We start from the raw sequence: 14,390 nt of genomic DNA, 5'->3' as shown, positions 1-14,390 counted from the left end.
TCCCGCAACAGTAATAGGAACTTGTCTTGTAAAAGCCAGTCATTATAGTAATTGGCTGGTGAAACTAGTGGTTAGGTTACACGTTTTCCGAAATCATAAAATATTGTTGATGGTGTAAAGTCTGCGACATTATACTGTATTACAAAATAATAGATGATAATTGCTCTATGTTATTTTAGTAGAGATGTGATGAATGTTATCTGTATCTTGGTTTGTAGTTTACCATGTTATAGTTTCAGTCAATAAACAAATCTTAAAATATTATGTGAAAGCACTGGAGTTTGTATAATTTTTATCTGATTGTATTACATTTACTTTTGGTAGCATATATGTAATGGTTACTTTGTATTTCTAAATACATGGCATCTACTTCCTTATCATCTGGTGCTTGAGCACCAAACGATCTTCTCCAGATCGCAACATCTCTAGCGTGAGGTAAAGGCAACGTCATTCGGTCTCCAGGCTCAAAGTACACTTCAGGTTGATGTACTATAGTTGTCGTCTGGTTTGATGAGGAATTTCTTGAACATAAACAATAATAATACACTGGAATCATGACAATTATTACCAATAAAACTACACTGCCAACAATAATAATGACAATAACGTCAATGGATAGTCCTGATGATGATTTATCTTCAATATTGTTATTATCAAGTGGCGGTTCATCATTTTTTTCATTGCCAATATTTTTTGAATCTTTATCCCCATTATCGCTTGTAACGTCATTCTGAGGCTCAGTTTGTATAAATATTGTTACATTATTTGACGAGCTACCAACTTGATTTTTAGCTTCACACGTGATCACTATTCCATCGTGGTTAATTGTAGGCTTTAATAACATGAACACTTGTCCAGTATCATCAATGTTGTATTCAGTATCATCGTTGAGTGTCGGAGCAGTTGTCCATGTATAATGAGTAACGGCTGGATTAGCGTCAGTTTTACAAATGAATAAAGCTTGTCTCCCAGGCGGTATCAAACCTGTAGGAGAGATGGTAATTCTTGGCTTGTAATAAATTGTCAGAGGTTGTGTTGTACAGTTTCTTTTGAGATCAGAAATTTGTGAATTTGTTAACAAGCACATGGCTTTATATTCATTTAAATCAGGATTTGCAATCAATCTCTTTTGTAACCTCGCTGTTTCCCCTTCGATTTGAACTACATGTGTAGCGCCATCAGTCCATCGTAATGTCACTGGAGGCTCTGTGTACTCAGAGACACAAAATAACATGACGTCATCACCCTCTTTATAAACTTCTTTAGATAATGAACACAATGGGTATTTATCATCGGGAATTTGTATTACATCCAAGAAAGCTTTGTTTGATTTAATAACTATTTCGGTATTTTCAAAAACATCACATTGATAAAACCCACGATCTCTGTTCCAAACACTATTGAACACTAAATTGTATATTATTCTCACGTTACCTTTTTTAATAGTCACAATAAAATGTCTTGCATCTTTCAAGACGGCTTTTACATTTTCATCTGTAGATATATAATCTCCGTCTTTCTTCCATTTCATGTTGTATTTTTTAGGTGACGCTTTTTCAAATTGTACAATGCAAGTCAGTGAAACTGTTCCCAGTGAGTCGACGGTTGAGTTTTCTGGATGTACAATAAACGATATGCAATTAACTTGATGATTTAAAAATAGTCCGAAAACAATGATAGCTGATTGTAACATTTTGTTTTCCCTTATAATAGTAGATAATTTTGTATGCTTTACGCTTCAGTGTTTCCTTGTCAATTTGTCTTCTATTTTTAAGGCCTATTGGTGTTCTATAATATATTTAACATTGTCGCAATATCAGAGGAAACAGATTGTTTAGATGTCACATCATATATCTTCAATGTCCAATAAAAATATTTGTTATGGTACGCGTTTTCAAGATATAGGCTTTAAAAATGAATATGGCGATTTTAATTCCTGATAGTTGTATAGCTTGGTAGATATATGCAAATATTGAAGGTCGTAAGAAATTGTGGTAACCGTAGTTTTTTTTTTTTGTTCTTTATGAGAACATATGATCAGTATCTGTTAGAGCAACAATTATATTTTCAATTTTTTAAATTTTGAAGCTATTGAGAAAATATTTAAAATAATAAGTTCAGAAAATACTAAAAAAAAATTTTTTTTTTTTTTTATCTGATTGTATTACATCTACTTGTGGTAGCGTATATGTAATGGTTACTTTGTATTTCCAAATACATAGCATCTACCTCCTTATCATCTGGTGCTTGAGCTGCAAACGATCTTCTCCATATTTTTGTATCTCTAGTGTGAGGTAAAGGCAATGTCATTCGATCTCGAGGCTCAAAGTATACTTCAGGTTGATGTACTATAGTTGTCGTCTGGTTTGATGAAAGATTCCGTGAACATAAACAATAATAATATACTGGAACCATGACAATTATTACCAATGCAACTACACTGGCAACAATAATTATAACTATGACGTCAGTAGATAATCCCGCTGACGTTCCGTCATCAGAGCTGTTATCATCACGTATCGATTTATCCTTTTTATTATGGTCAACTATAGCATTTGTGTACTCATCCTGGTTGTCGTCTTCACCACCAGCGTGTTTATTGGTTGGTATTATAGTAATTGTAATATTGGTCGAGGTGCTACCAACCCTATTTTTAGCTGTACACGTTATCAGTATTCCATTGTGTTTAATTGTGGGATTGAGTAATATGAATACTTGTCCAGTATTATCAATGCTGTATTCACTATTTTCGATTGTCGGAAAGGTTGTCCATGTATAACGACTCACCACGGGATTAGCTGTAGTTTCACAAATGAATAAAGCTTGTCTGTCAGGCGGTATCAAACCGGTCGGAGAGATTGTAACTCGTGGCTTGTAATGTATTGTCAGGGGTTGTGTTGTACAGTTTCTTTTGAGAGTAGGAATTTGTGAATTGGTTAGCAAACATACGGCTTTATATCCGTTTAAAACATGGCTTGCAATCAATCTCTTTTGTAATCTTGCAGTTTGTCCATCGATAATCTGAACAACATGTGTAGCGCCACCAGTCCACCGTAATGTCACTGGGGGCTCTGTGTACTCAGAGACGCAAAATAGCATGACGTCATCATCTTCCGTATAGATATCTTTAGATACAGAACATAATGGATATTTATCATCAGGAATTTGTATTACATTTAAAAATGCTTTATTTGACACCAAAACCCGAACACTGTAATTTAAAACGTCACACTGGTAGAACCCACGATCACTGTTCCAAATGTTAATGAACACTAGACTGTATACTATTTGTTTACTTCCTTTGATTATAGTGACGAAAAAATGATCTTGGTCCTCTATGTTTTTCTTTATTTTATCGTCTGTTGCTATAAATTCCCCGTCTTTTTTCCACTTCATTTCATATCGATTTGCGTCAACTATTTCATATTCTACAATACAAGTAAGTGACACTGTTCCTTTTGCTTCTACTGTCGTGTTCAACGGATGAGCAACAAATACTAGGCAGTTTGTAAATTTCATAATAGTTAGTAGGCTTACAATAGAAAACAGTTGCATCTTGAATATTTACACATACATAACTAAATATACAACTATTTGAATCTTTGATACTTGCGGTATTCCATAAATCTAAGTGCTTGTAAGATATGCTTTACTCCCTTCTTACAATCCCATAACTCGAATAGAAAATATAGGAATCGGTGTGTATGCATCGTTGCAAAATGTCCAGTAGAAAAAATAATAATGTTTCACGTTTGGAAACAACACCTTTTGTCAGGCGCACAGTTAGTCTAATAGTAGTTTTGAAAATAATTACATATAACTAGATGGAAAAATTGGCATTCAACAAAAATTACATTTTCTATATTTGGAATATGTTTGGTTGCGGTGGCATTTATGTAACAGTCGATTTTATTTTCAATGTCTACTTCCTTTTCTCTGTTCTTTGTGAAGTAAGTGATATTTTCCAAATGACTGCATTTGTGGTGGTTCGAGAGGTACAGGATCGAGGCTGTAATTTCAATAACAGCATAGATAATACGTAACCATAATCCTTGTTCCTTCTTACCTAATTGTATTGCATCTACTAGTAGTAGCATATATGTAATGGTTACTTTGTATTTCCAAATACATAGCATCTACCTCCTTATCATCTGGTGCTTGAGCTGCAAACGATCTTCTCCAGATGGCTGTATCTCTGGTGTGATGTAAAGGCAACGTCATTCGATCTCGAGGCTCAAAATATACTTCAGGTTGATGAACTATTGTCGTCTGGTTTGATGAGAGATTTCGTGAACATAAACAATAGTAATAAACTGGAATCATAACAATTATTACCAATAAAACTACACTGCCAACAATAATAATCACAATGATGTCAATAGATAATCCTGATGACGATTCATCTTCAATATTGTCATTATCACGTGACGATTTATCATTTTTATGATTGCCAATATTTGTTGAATCTTTATTCCGATTATCTTTTTTGACACCATTCTGTGGATCAGTTTTTATAAATATTGTTACATTACTTGACGAGCTGCCAACTTGATTTTCAGCTTCACACATGACCACTATTCCATCGTGGTGAATTGTGGGCTTTAAAAACATGAATACTTGTCCAGTATCATCAATGTCGTATTCAGTATCGTCGAGTGTGGGATTAGTTGTCCATGTATAACTAGTAACTGCTGGATTAGCGTTAGTTTTACAAATGAATAAAGCTTGTCTTTCAGGCTGTATTAATCCTGGCTGAGAAATGTTAACTATTGGCTTGTAATATATTGTCAGAGGGTGTGTCGTACAGTTTCTTTTGAGATCAGGAATGTGGGAATTGGTTAGCATACATACAGATTTATATCCGTTTAAATCAGGGGTTGCAATCAATATCTTATGCAATCTTGCTCTTTTCTCTTCGATTTGAACAACATGTGTATCGCCATCAGTCCATCGTAACGTCACTGGCGGTTCTGTGTACTCAGAGACACAAGAGAGCATGGCGGCCTCACCTTCTCTGTACACATCTTTAGATACCGAACATAATGGGTATGTATCATCAGGTATTTGTATCACATCAAGAAATGCTATATTTGATTCCAAAACACGAATGCCTTTTTCAAAGACATCACATTGATAGAATCCACGGTCATTGTTCCAAACACTGTTGAACACTAAGTTATATGTTATTCTTGTGTTCACTCTGCTTACAGTAACGACAAAGTGATTTACATCTTCTAAATCCTTCCTAATATTATTCTCAGTGGCAATATACTGTCCGTCTTTCTTCCATTTCATTTGGTATTGATATTCAGTGTTTTTCTCAGTCTTTATAATACAAAATAACGATACCGTCCCTTTTGCGATGATAGTTGAGTTATATGGATGGTAGTCAAACAATAAACCGTTTGCCATATGCAATAGACACAATCCAATAATTACTAAAACTGCTTTCATCATGTCTAATGATTATATATAATTAACAAAATATTACAAAGCATAAGCCTATATTTAACAATTCATTGCGCTATTCTTTCTCTTGTAACAATATAGTCGTTAATAGGAGCTACCAGTGCTCTATAATCAATGGCAATAATTGTATATAAACTGTTTTTCATAGGAAGAGTGTCCAGTCTAAAAATGATTTAAGTTACGCGTTTTATAAATGATTGTTAGTTTAGTTCAATCTCGCAATAAATTAATAACTATAAAACAAATGCTAAATATTATTAATACTGATGATGATAATAATACTAATATTGATAATAATAATAATAATAATTTTAATAATAATAATAATGATAAAAATAATAATAATAATAATAATAATATTAATAATAATAATGATAAAAATAATAATAATAATAATAATAATAATAATAATAATAATAATTATAATAATAATAATAATAATAAACGAACTATTACATTTTATCTGATTGTATTAGATCTACTTGTGGTAGCATATATGTAATGGTTACTTTGTATTTCCAAATACATAGCGTCTACCTCCTTATCGTCTGGTGCTTGAGCTGCAAACGATCTCCTCCAGATGGCTGTGTCTCTAGTGTGAGGTAAAGGCAACGTCATTCGATCTTGAGGCTCAAAGTATACTTCAGGTTGATGAACTATTGTTGTCGTCTGGTGTGATGAAAGATTCCGTGAACATAAACAATAATAATAAACTGGGATCATGACGATTATTACCAATAAAACTACACTGCCAACAATAATAATCACAATGATGTCAATAGATAATCCTGATGACGATTTATCTTCAATATTGTCATCATCACGTGACGATTTATCATTTTTATGATGGCCAATATTTGTTGAATCTTTTTCCCAATTATCGTTTGTGACATCATTCTGTGGATCAGATTTTATAAGTATTGTTACATTGCTTGACGATCTACCAACTTGATTTTCAGTTTCACATGTAATCGCTATTCCATCGTGATGAATTGTGGGCTTTAATAACATGAATACTTGTCCAGTATCGTCAATGTCGTATTCAGTATCGTCGAGTGTGGGATTAGTCGTCCATGTATAACTAGTAACTGTGGGATTAGCGTTAGTTTTACAAATGAATAAAGCTTGTCTTTCTGGCTGTATTAATCCTGGTTGAGAAATGTTAACTCTTGGCTTGTAATATATAGTCAGTGGTTGTGTCGTACAGTTTCTTTTTAGATCGGGAATTTCAGAATTGGTTAGCATACATACAGATTTATATCCCTTTAAATCAGGGGTTGCAATCAATATCTTATGCAATTTTGCTCTTCTCTCTTCGATTTGAACAACATGTGTGTCGCCATCACTCCATCGTAATGTCACCGGAGGTTCTGTGTACTCAGAGACGCAGTAGAGCATGACGTCATCACCTTCTGTGTAGACGTCTTTAGATATAGAACATAATGGATATTTATCATCAGGTATTTGTATCACATTCAGAAATGCTTTATTTGATTTCAAAACACCTTTGTTGTTTTCAAATGCATGGCATTCATAAAATCCACGATCGCTATTCCAAACACTATTGAACACAAGAGTGTATACTATTCCTGTATGCCCTTTGTTTATAGTAACAATAAAGTGATTCGGATCCTGTAAGATGTCTCTTACGTTATCATCTGTAGCTATATATTCTCCATTTTTCTCCCATTTCATTTGGTATTTGTTCAAATTGGATTTTTCAAATGATGCAATGCAAGTTAACGAAACGGCTCCTTTCACATCTACTGTTGAGTTTAACGGATGCGCAATAAACGTAATGCACTTCGCGTGATGAATTAAAAACGCTCCAAAAACTATCATTACTGGCTGTAACATCTTTATTTAAGTTATACTGTATTACCAATACAAATATAATTTAAATCTCATACTTCAGCTTAATATATTCCTGTGATTTGATTTTCCTTTTGAATACGACATACCACTACCAGGCTCAAATAAGAACTGCTGCAGCAGATATTAAAAGGAAATAGCTGCATTACAAATCATAATCCGGCAAAATTAAATTTATGTTACGCGTTTTCTAAAAATACAGTGTTAGTAGATAGAATAATAAAATATTTAAAGAAAGTTATGCCTCCAGTAATTATACTGTGTTTGACAGTCAATCAAATCAGTGTAAGTGTCACATGAGAAATGTTTGAGTGAGGTAAAATTATATGCACCAAATAACATAAACATGTAATTCGTTAGTATTGATCTATTATTTGAATTTTATCTGATGGTATTATTTCTACTTGTCGTAGCGTATATGTAATGGTTACTTTGTATTTCCAAATACATGGCATCTACCTCCTTATCATCTGGTGCTTGAGCAGCAAACGATCTTCTCCAGACGGCTACATCTCTGGTGTGAGGTAAGGGCAACGGCATTCGATCTCGAGGCTCAAAATATACTTCAGGTTGATGTACTATAGTTGTGGTCTGGTTTGATGAGATATTTCTTGAGCATAAACAATAATAATAAACTGGAATCATGACGATTATTACCAATAAAACTATACTGGCAACAATAATAATGACGATGACGTCAGTAGATAATCCTGATGGAGTTTTATCATAAAATATGTAATCATCACGTGACGGTTTGTCATGTTCACGATTGTTAATGTTTTTGGAATCTTTCTCCCCATTATCACCTGTAACGTCATTCTGTGGGTCAGTTTTTATAAATATTGTTACATTACTTGACGAGCTACCAACTTGATTTTCAGCTTCACATGTGATCGCTATTCCATTGTGTTGAATTGTAGGCTTTAATAACATGAATACCTGTCCTGTATCATCAATGTCGTATTCAGAATCGTCGAGTTTTGGATGAGTTGTCCATATATAACGAGTAATGGCTGGATTAGCGTTAGTTTTACAAATGAATAAAGCTTGTCTTTCAGGTGGTATTAAACCTGGTTGAGAGATATTAACTTTTGGCTTGTAATATATTGTCAGAGGTTGTGTCGTACAGTTTCTTTTGAGATCAGGAATCTGTGAATTTGTTAGAATACATACAGATTTATATGCATTTAAATCAGGAGTTGCAATTAATGCTTTATGTAATCTTGCTGTTTTCCCTTTGATTTGAACAACATGCGTATCTCCATCAGTCCATCGTAATGTCAATGGCGGTTCTGTGTACTCAGAGACGCAGTAGAGCATGACGTCATCACCCTCTGTGTATACGTTTTTAGATATTGAACATAATGGATATTTATCATCGGGAATTTGTATTACATTCAGAAATGCTTTACTTGATTCCAAGGCAAGATTGTTGTTCTCGAATACATGACATTCATAGAAACCACGGTCGTTGTTCCAAACACTATTGAACACAAGTGTGTATACTATTCCTGTATTCCTTTTGTTAATAGTCACGAAAAGGTGACTTGCATCTACTAAATCATCTCTTACTTTTCCATTTGTAGATATATACTCTCCATCCTTTTCCCATTTTATGTTGTATTTATCCATAGTCGTTGCTTTAAATTCTACTATGCATGTTAATGAAACCGTTTCTTTCGCATGTACAGTTGAGTTTAATGGATGATCATCAAATACTATGCAAAACGATTCGTGAATTAAAGAAAATCCAACTAGCGTTGTCACTAAAAGTAGCATCTTGTTTGTAAATTTAACAGCAAATAATTCCGAAAATAGTTTAGTGAATAAATTTCTTCAAGCTATGAAGCCAATAATATTTGAATTGTCCATCTTTCACTCTTTCCTACGGAAATATTGTTGTAATTTATGTATAGCATATAAGTAAATGTCTAATAGAAATATTTCTTATGTTATCCGTTTTAAATTAAGTTGCTATTCAGATATAAATGCCCCACTATCTCTCTGCCAATTTATGTACTTAAATCATTATTATAATTATTTTTATAATGAACTATTATGGAGAATATTTGATACTCATTGACTTATTTAAATATACATTAGAAACCATTTGAAACGATTCATATTATTATTATCATTATTAATATCATTATTTTTAGTATTATCATTATCGTAAAATTATTATTCTTTTCATTATCATCATTTTTATCACTATCATTATTATTATCGGTATCATTAATATTATCATTATCGTTGCCATTGTCATTATTATTAAGAATAAATAATTAATAAGAAAAATTATTATGTGTTAATATTGTTGTTGTTACGGTATTCAAACCCTTACATTGTATTTTTTTTAAATCATTATTGGAGTTACCGTCTTTTTGATTTGTTTTATAAGATCACCTTCTGAGCCATTGAAAGAGGAGGCATGAGAGAGAATAGTCTCTGTCAATGTCTTTTTCCTAATTTTCGTTCAGAAAACAATATCCATTAAAAAAAAGCAACTAAACGCTATATAGTGTATTATATTGGTATATAGCATATATTGTGTTAAAAGTTTGATGTAAACACCCTTAATAGATTTTAATGCTATTCATTTTAAGCAATAAATAATGGTGGTGAGGTTTCTATATTCAACCAGTTTACTTTCTGTATATTTACAGTAGAGGCATACATTATCAAAATCAATCAACTTTGCCTCTAAATAGCCTTGGGTTTGAGTGTCGGAGTTTCGCCCTGAACTCCCACTTGAGTCTAGCTCTGTGAACCCATGTCATTGCGTTGGGCGGACATCCATAAAATCATTTGGCTATTGTCCTTTGCTGGTGTTTAACGACAAATTAAATTTTCCAACCTCAACCCCAGCCTTTCCCCATTTTATCACTTGTGGTGCCGCCACTATACATTCAGTTAATTGTTTTCTTTTAAAGTTTGTACGCTGGTATATTACTTATTTATGATTTGGATAGTTTTTAGATTGTCCAACAGAAGTCCGGTTTTTTTTTCCTGAGCCGTTTCCCAAGATAGTTTTTCTAACAGCAAGAAAACGGAATAGATACATTAAATAATAATTAAATTAATTAATTACTAATTAGCTTTTAATGACTATGTAATATGCAATGCATATATTAAACTTTTTAAATCCAACATAATTATTAGAATTGATATGCTACAAACAGTAAATTGCTATCTTGGGCGTATTGTGTTTTATTTTATATCGTGTTGGCCAAATAATTTGAATATTAGTTCGTGCTAGCTCCCTCATTCAGCCACCAACACGAACATTGTTACGGGTGACGATATAGAAGGCGCTTTTTGCCGATGAGTCATCATATGTAAATAGCTTGCATCTGATACATATTATTAAGTCTGTAGTTACATATCATTAGTAACTCTGGGCATATGCTTACTGAGAGGTGACTAACGTTTGTGTACCAGTTAGTGATCCGTAATGCATTCATACTTCGGTAAAGATAAAAATGGCGATTTACAATCTGCTTTGGTTTTTGTATTATAATTTTTAGACTACACTGTCGAAAAAAAAAAAAATAGATAGTATGTGCACTGTGACATTTTACTGTTACGTTAACGTAGCATCGGTAAGTTTAGGATAATACGAATCAATGTTAACAATAGCGTCCTATAAAATTAGTCGTTCATGTGATTTCTTTTTAATTTTATTAAAACCATTATAGTCACCATTTTAACGAATGATAAAATATATTTTATTATTATTATTATTATTATTATTATTATTATTATTATTATTATTATTAATATTATTATTAGTGGTGTATCTTGTGATTTTTAGAATATTAGTATTGTTTTGAGCAATATACAGAAAAAGTGACAATAGTGTGAAAATAAAAGGATAATATCTATTGTCTCGTATTTGCCAATTGTGGTGAAAACACTGAGTAGTAATATAAAGAAAAATAATAATGATATTAATTATGAGAATAATCGACAAAATATAATAAAGGATTTGTACTCCACAAAATATATTCGTCATTTTGCGGGTTTTAAACCAAAGAGGTATGTTGTGTACCTCATTGTTTAAACATTCAATCCAAAACACCGACAAGAGCAATGGATGAGTCATCGCAGACATCTATTTCGCATGAGAGGCTAATTCACTTTTGCCATATGTCCCGTAATTAATACGATTCTTAGTCTGCTTATTAGTTTTATCGACCGTCTTCTCCGCATCTTATTACCCAATGCCTTTGTCTAAACCACCGCACAACGCCCGCCTGGAAATCCGATTCATGCGCCGTAAAGCTATGAATATGGACTTATTCTAATATAGTGACGTCAAAAGAACCCGGATGGCCATCTCCACTAAAAAATATACATCCCGTCTCTTGTTGTAAGCAAAGCTTAAATCACATTTTTAAAATTCTCTGTTAACAAGTTATATTCATTTTACTTGGTATTATATTATAATTCATGATTACCAATTTATATATCAACATAATTTTACCTTGATTTCAAATGAAAAGAGAACATTTTGAGCAGTTTCTTGACAGGAATTCACAAGCTGATGTGCGCCCTCTGTTTTTCACACAAAATATTCATATTCAAAGCAAAGACCAACTATTAGTTAGCTGATTTCAACTGCCATTCAAAATTGTTTAACATAAACATATGCTGCCGTACCCTTCGATGTTGCCAGGTTATTAAGCAAGTATTTCACCCAATATCCCGTTTCCAGGCTATGTTATAACTTTGAGCCCAATACGCTTAACAGAAAATGTTCTTTATGTGTTATAATTATTTCATTAAAAAAAATGCAATGTTACCAGAGCAAGTTATTTGGTTGCGCCACAATGATGGTAGCCACACTAGTTCGTTTTTTTGTTTGTTTGTTGTTTTTTTTCACAATATAAGGGGTACGTCATTCGCCGATTACGCTATATTTATTATCTACCACCAGTATAACTTAATCAACCTTAACTTTATTGTCACGTTGTTTCGTCATAATATATAAATATATTGTGCAAGTGTTCATTATACCGCTTTTGTGAGTATTAGAAATAAAACACAAATAAGTAATAAATAATCGTCTTTTATTTAAAAGAAATTAATGTTGTTCTCAATATTACCGTATTTATTTGAATGAATGCCATGGGGTGTTTTTGTTGAGAATGGTTTTGAGGGGGAATTATTCAAATGAAGGCGATTATTCGAGGAAGGTGTTTATTTTTTGTTTTATTTGAAATGGATACGTATGTACTCGTCCCTTAAGTTATATTATACATGTGGAACTACAACACATAATTACCGTCAAAATGTGTTATTGCGTGATCATAAAAACTTATTGATCCCAACCAGGTTAGAAAAAATGTAATTCTACTGGAGTAGAACATTAATAGAATGTATTGAGAATGATGTTGCTTCCATTAGATATGTTTACAGTGATGCGGGGTGGGGGCGTTTATTCAAGTGAGGCTTATATATATAGAGGTGGCGTTTATTCGAATAAATACGCGTAATATTGACAGGTTTATGGAATTGTATTGAAAAAAGTTATATAGGCCTACATATGAGGTTGTGTATTTTACTATTAGGTGTTGTTGTATGTTTTATGTATGGATTCTACTGTATTCTAATAATGTTAATAGCCTATAGTCTCGTCCATCTATTAATTTTTCTAAAATGTTTCAACAGTACTGCAAAAGCCTTGATTGTAACTTCCAAACATCATCTACGAACGCCTGTTAGATTTTTTTGATGATATTTTTTTCATGGATTTGGAATCAATGAACATTTTAATAGTTAAAATTTCAATGTGGACGTGTACCCTCTTTTCCTATCCGAATTTGCCATAGTGTGTTTCTCATATTGAGAAGACTTTTTCGAGAGAATTAGGAGATTAACATTGGAATTTTATCGGAAGAGTATATATATCCCATGCATCCAATGAACATGATCGTATGATAAATCTTTACGATATCAAATTCGAAGTGTGCCTTGATAAATGCATTCAGCTAATCCTTGGGTTTCTAGCTTTTAACTTAATTGACTAGGCAGTGATAGTCACACATAGGAGTTATATTACCGCTATCGATTTTATGCTGGCATTCTCACCCACTATATGCCATGTCAACATTATCCATGGACTATTTATAAAATTTTACTAGACTTGGCAAAATTCTACTTTTTATTCTATTGTTATTTGTGAATATTTGGCAGTGTGGATATGTTACTATCTGTATCATCATAATTTTCCTTATCGTCAATAGGCTTATCGCAATTTATCATCATAATCATCATTATCATTATTATTATCACCATCATCACTATCATTATCAATATCATTATCATCATCCTCATATTCATATATATCGTCATGTTGGTTATTACGGCGCATAATTTGAACAAGAGGTTTTGAAATCACACGCACATTATATTACTTACATTATTCAACATATTCTTGCTGCTGTTTTTGTTGTCATTATTATCAGAATTTTTGTTTGTATTGTACTGTACGATCATCTGATCTCGACCATCACCATTGTCATCTTCACGATCACATCAGCACGGTGACGTCATTGACACATATCTTTATTGCCATAATCAATCAATAATTGTAATTATCTTCGTCATAATTTTATCATAATTATTATCAAATCTTCATTATCATTAAACGTTACGTCATTGACATTATTAGGCTTATTATAATCATCATCATCACGTAATGATAATGATAATATAATTCATCATCAACATTATTATCATCCTAATACTATTTATCCCTACGATAGGCCATAGCTAAGGTATACCTACGGCCAATCCATAGCTTCTAACTTAAATTGACTAGGCAGTGATAGTCACACATACGGTAGGAGTTATATTACCGCTATCAATTTTATGCTGGCATTCTTGTCCACTATATGCCATATCAACATTATCCATAGACTATTTTATAAAATTCACTTGACTGGGCAAAATTCTACTTATTATTCTATCGTTATTTGTGAATATTTGGCAGTGTGGATATGTTACTATCTGTATCATCATAATTTTCCTTATCGTCAATAGGC

General features: G+C 32.5%; 1 protein-coding gene across 1 annotated transcript; it reads right to left on the bottom strand.

Moving 5' to 3' along the window:
• Nucleotides 1-279: 279 nt before the first annotated feature.
• LOC117118409 lies at nt 280-1,715 on the bottom strand. The gene is made up of 2 exons (XM_033262993.1): nt 1,435-1,715; nt 280-984 (listed from the first exon to the last, which is right to left on the bottom strand). The coding sequence occupies exons 1-2, from the start codon at nt 1,691-1,693 to the stop codon at nt 293-295; spliced, it is 951 nt and encodes a 316-aa protein (XP_033118884.1). The 5' UTR covers nt 1,694-1,715; the 3' UTR covers nt 280-292.
• Nucleotides 1,716-14,390: the final 12,675 nt, after the last annotated feature.

This window comes from Anneissia japonica, unplaced genomic scaffold (assembly GCF_011630105.1).
Source record: "Anneissia japonica isolate Jap-2015-1 unplaced genomic scaffold, ASM1163010v1 scaffold695_len1296351_cov181, whole genome shotgun sequence".
Lineage (NCBI taxonomy): Eukaryota > Metazoa > Echinodermata > Crinoidea > Comatulida > Comatulidae > Anneissia > Anneissia japonica.
This window is presented reverse-complemented; position numbering and strand designations above follow the sequence as displayed.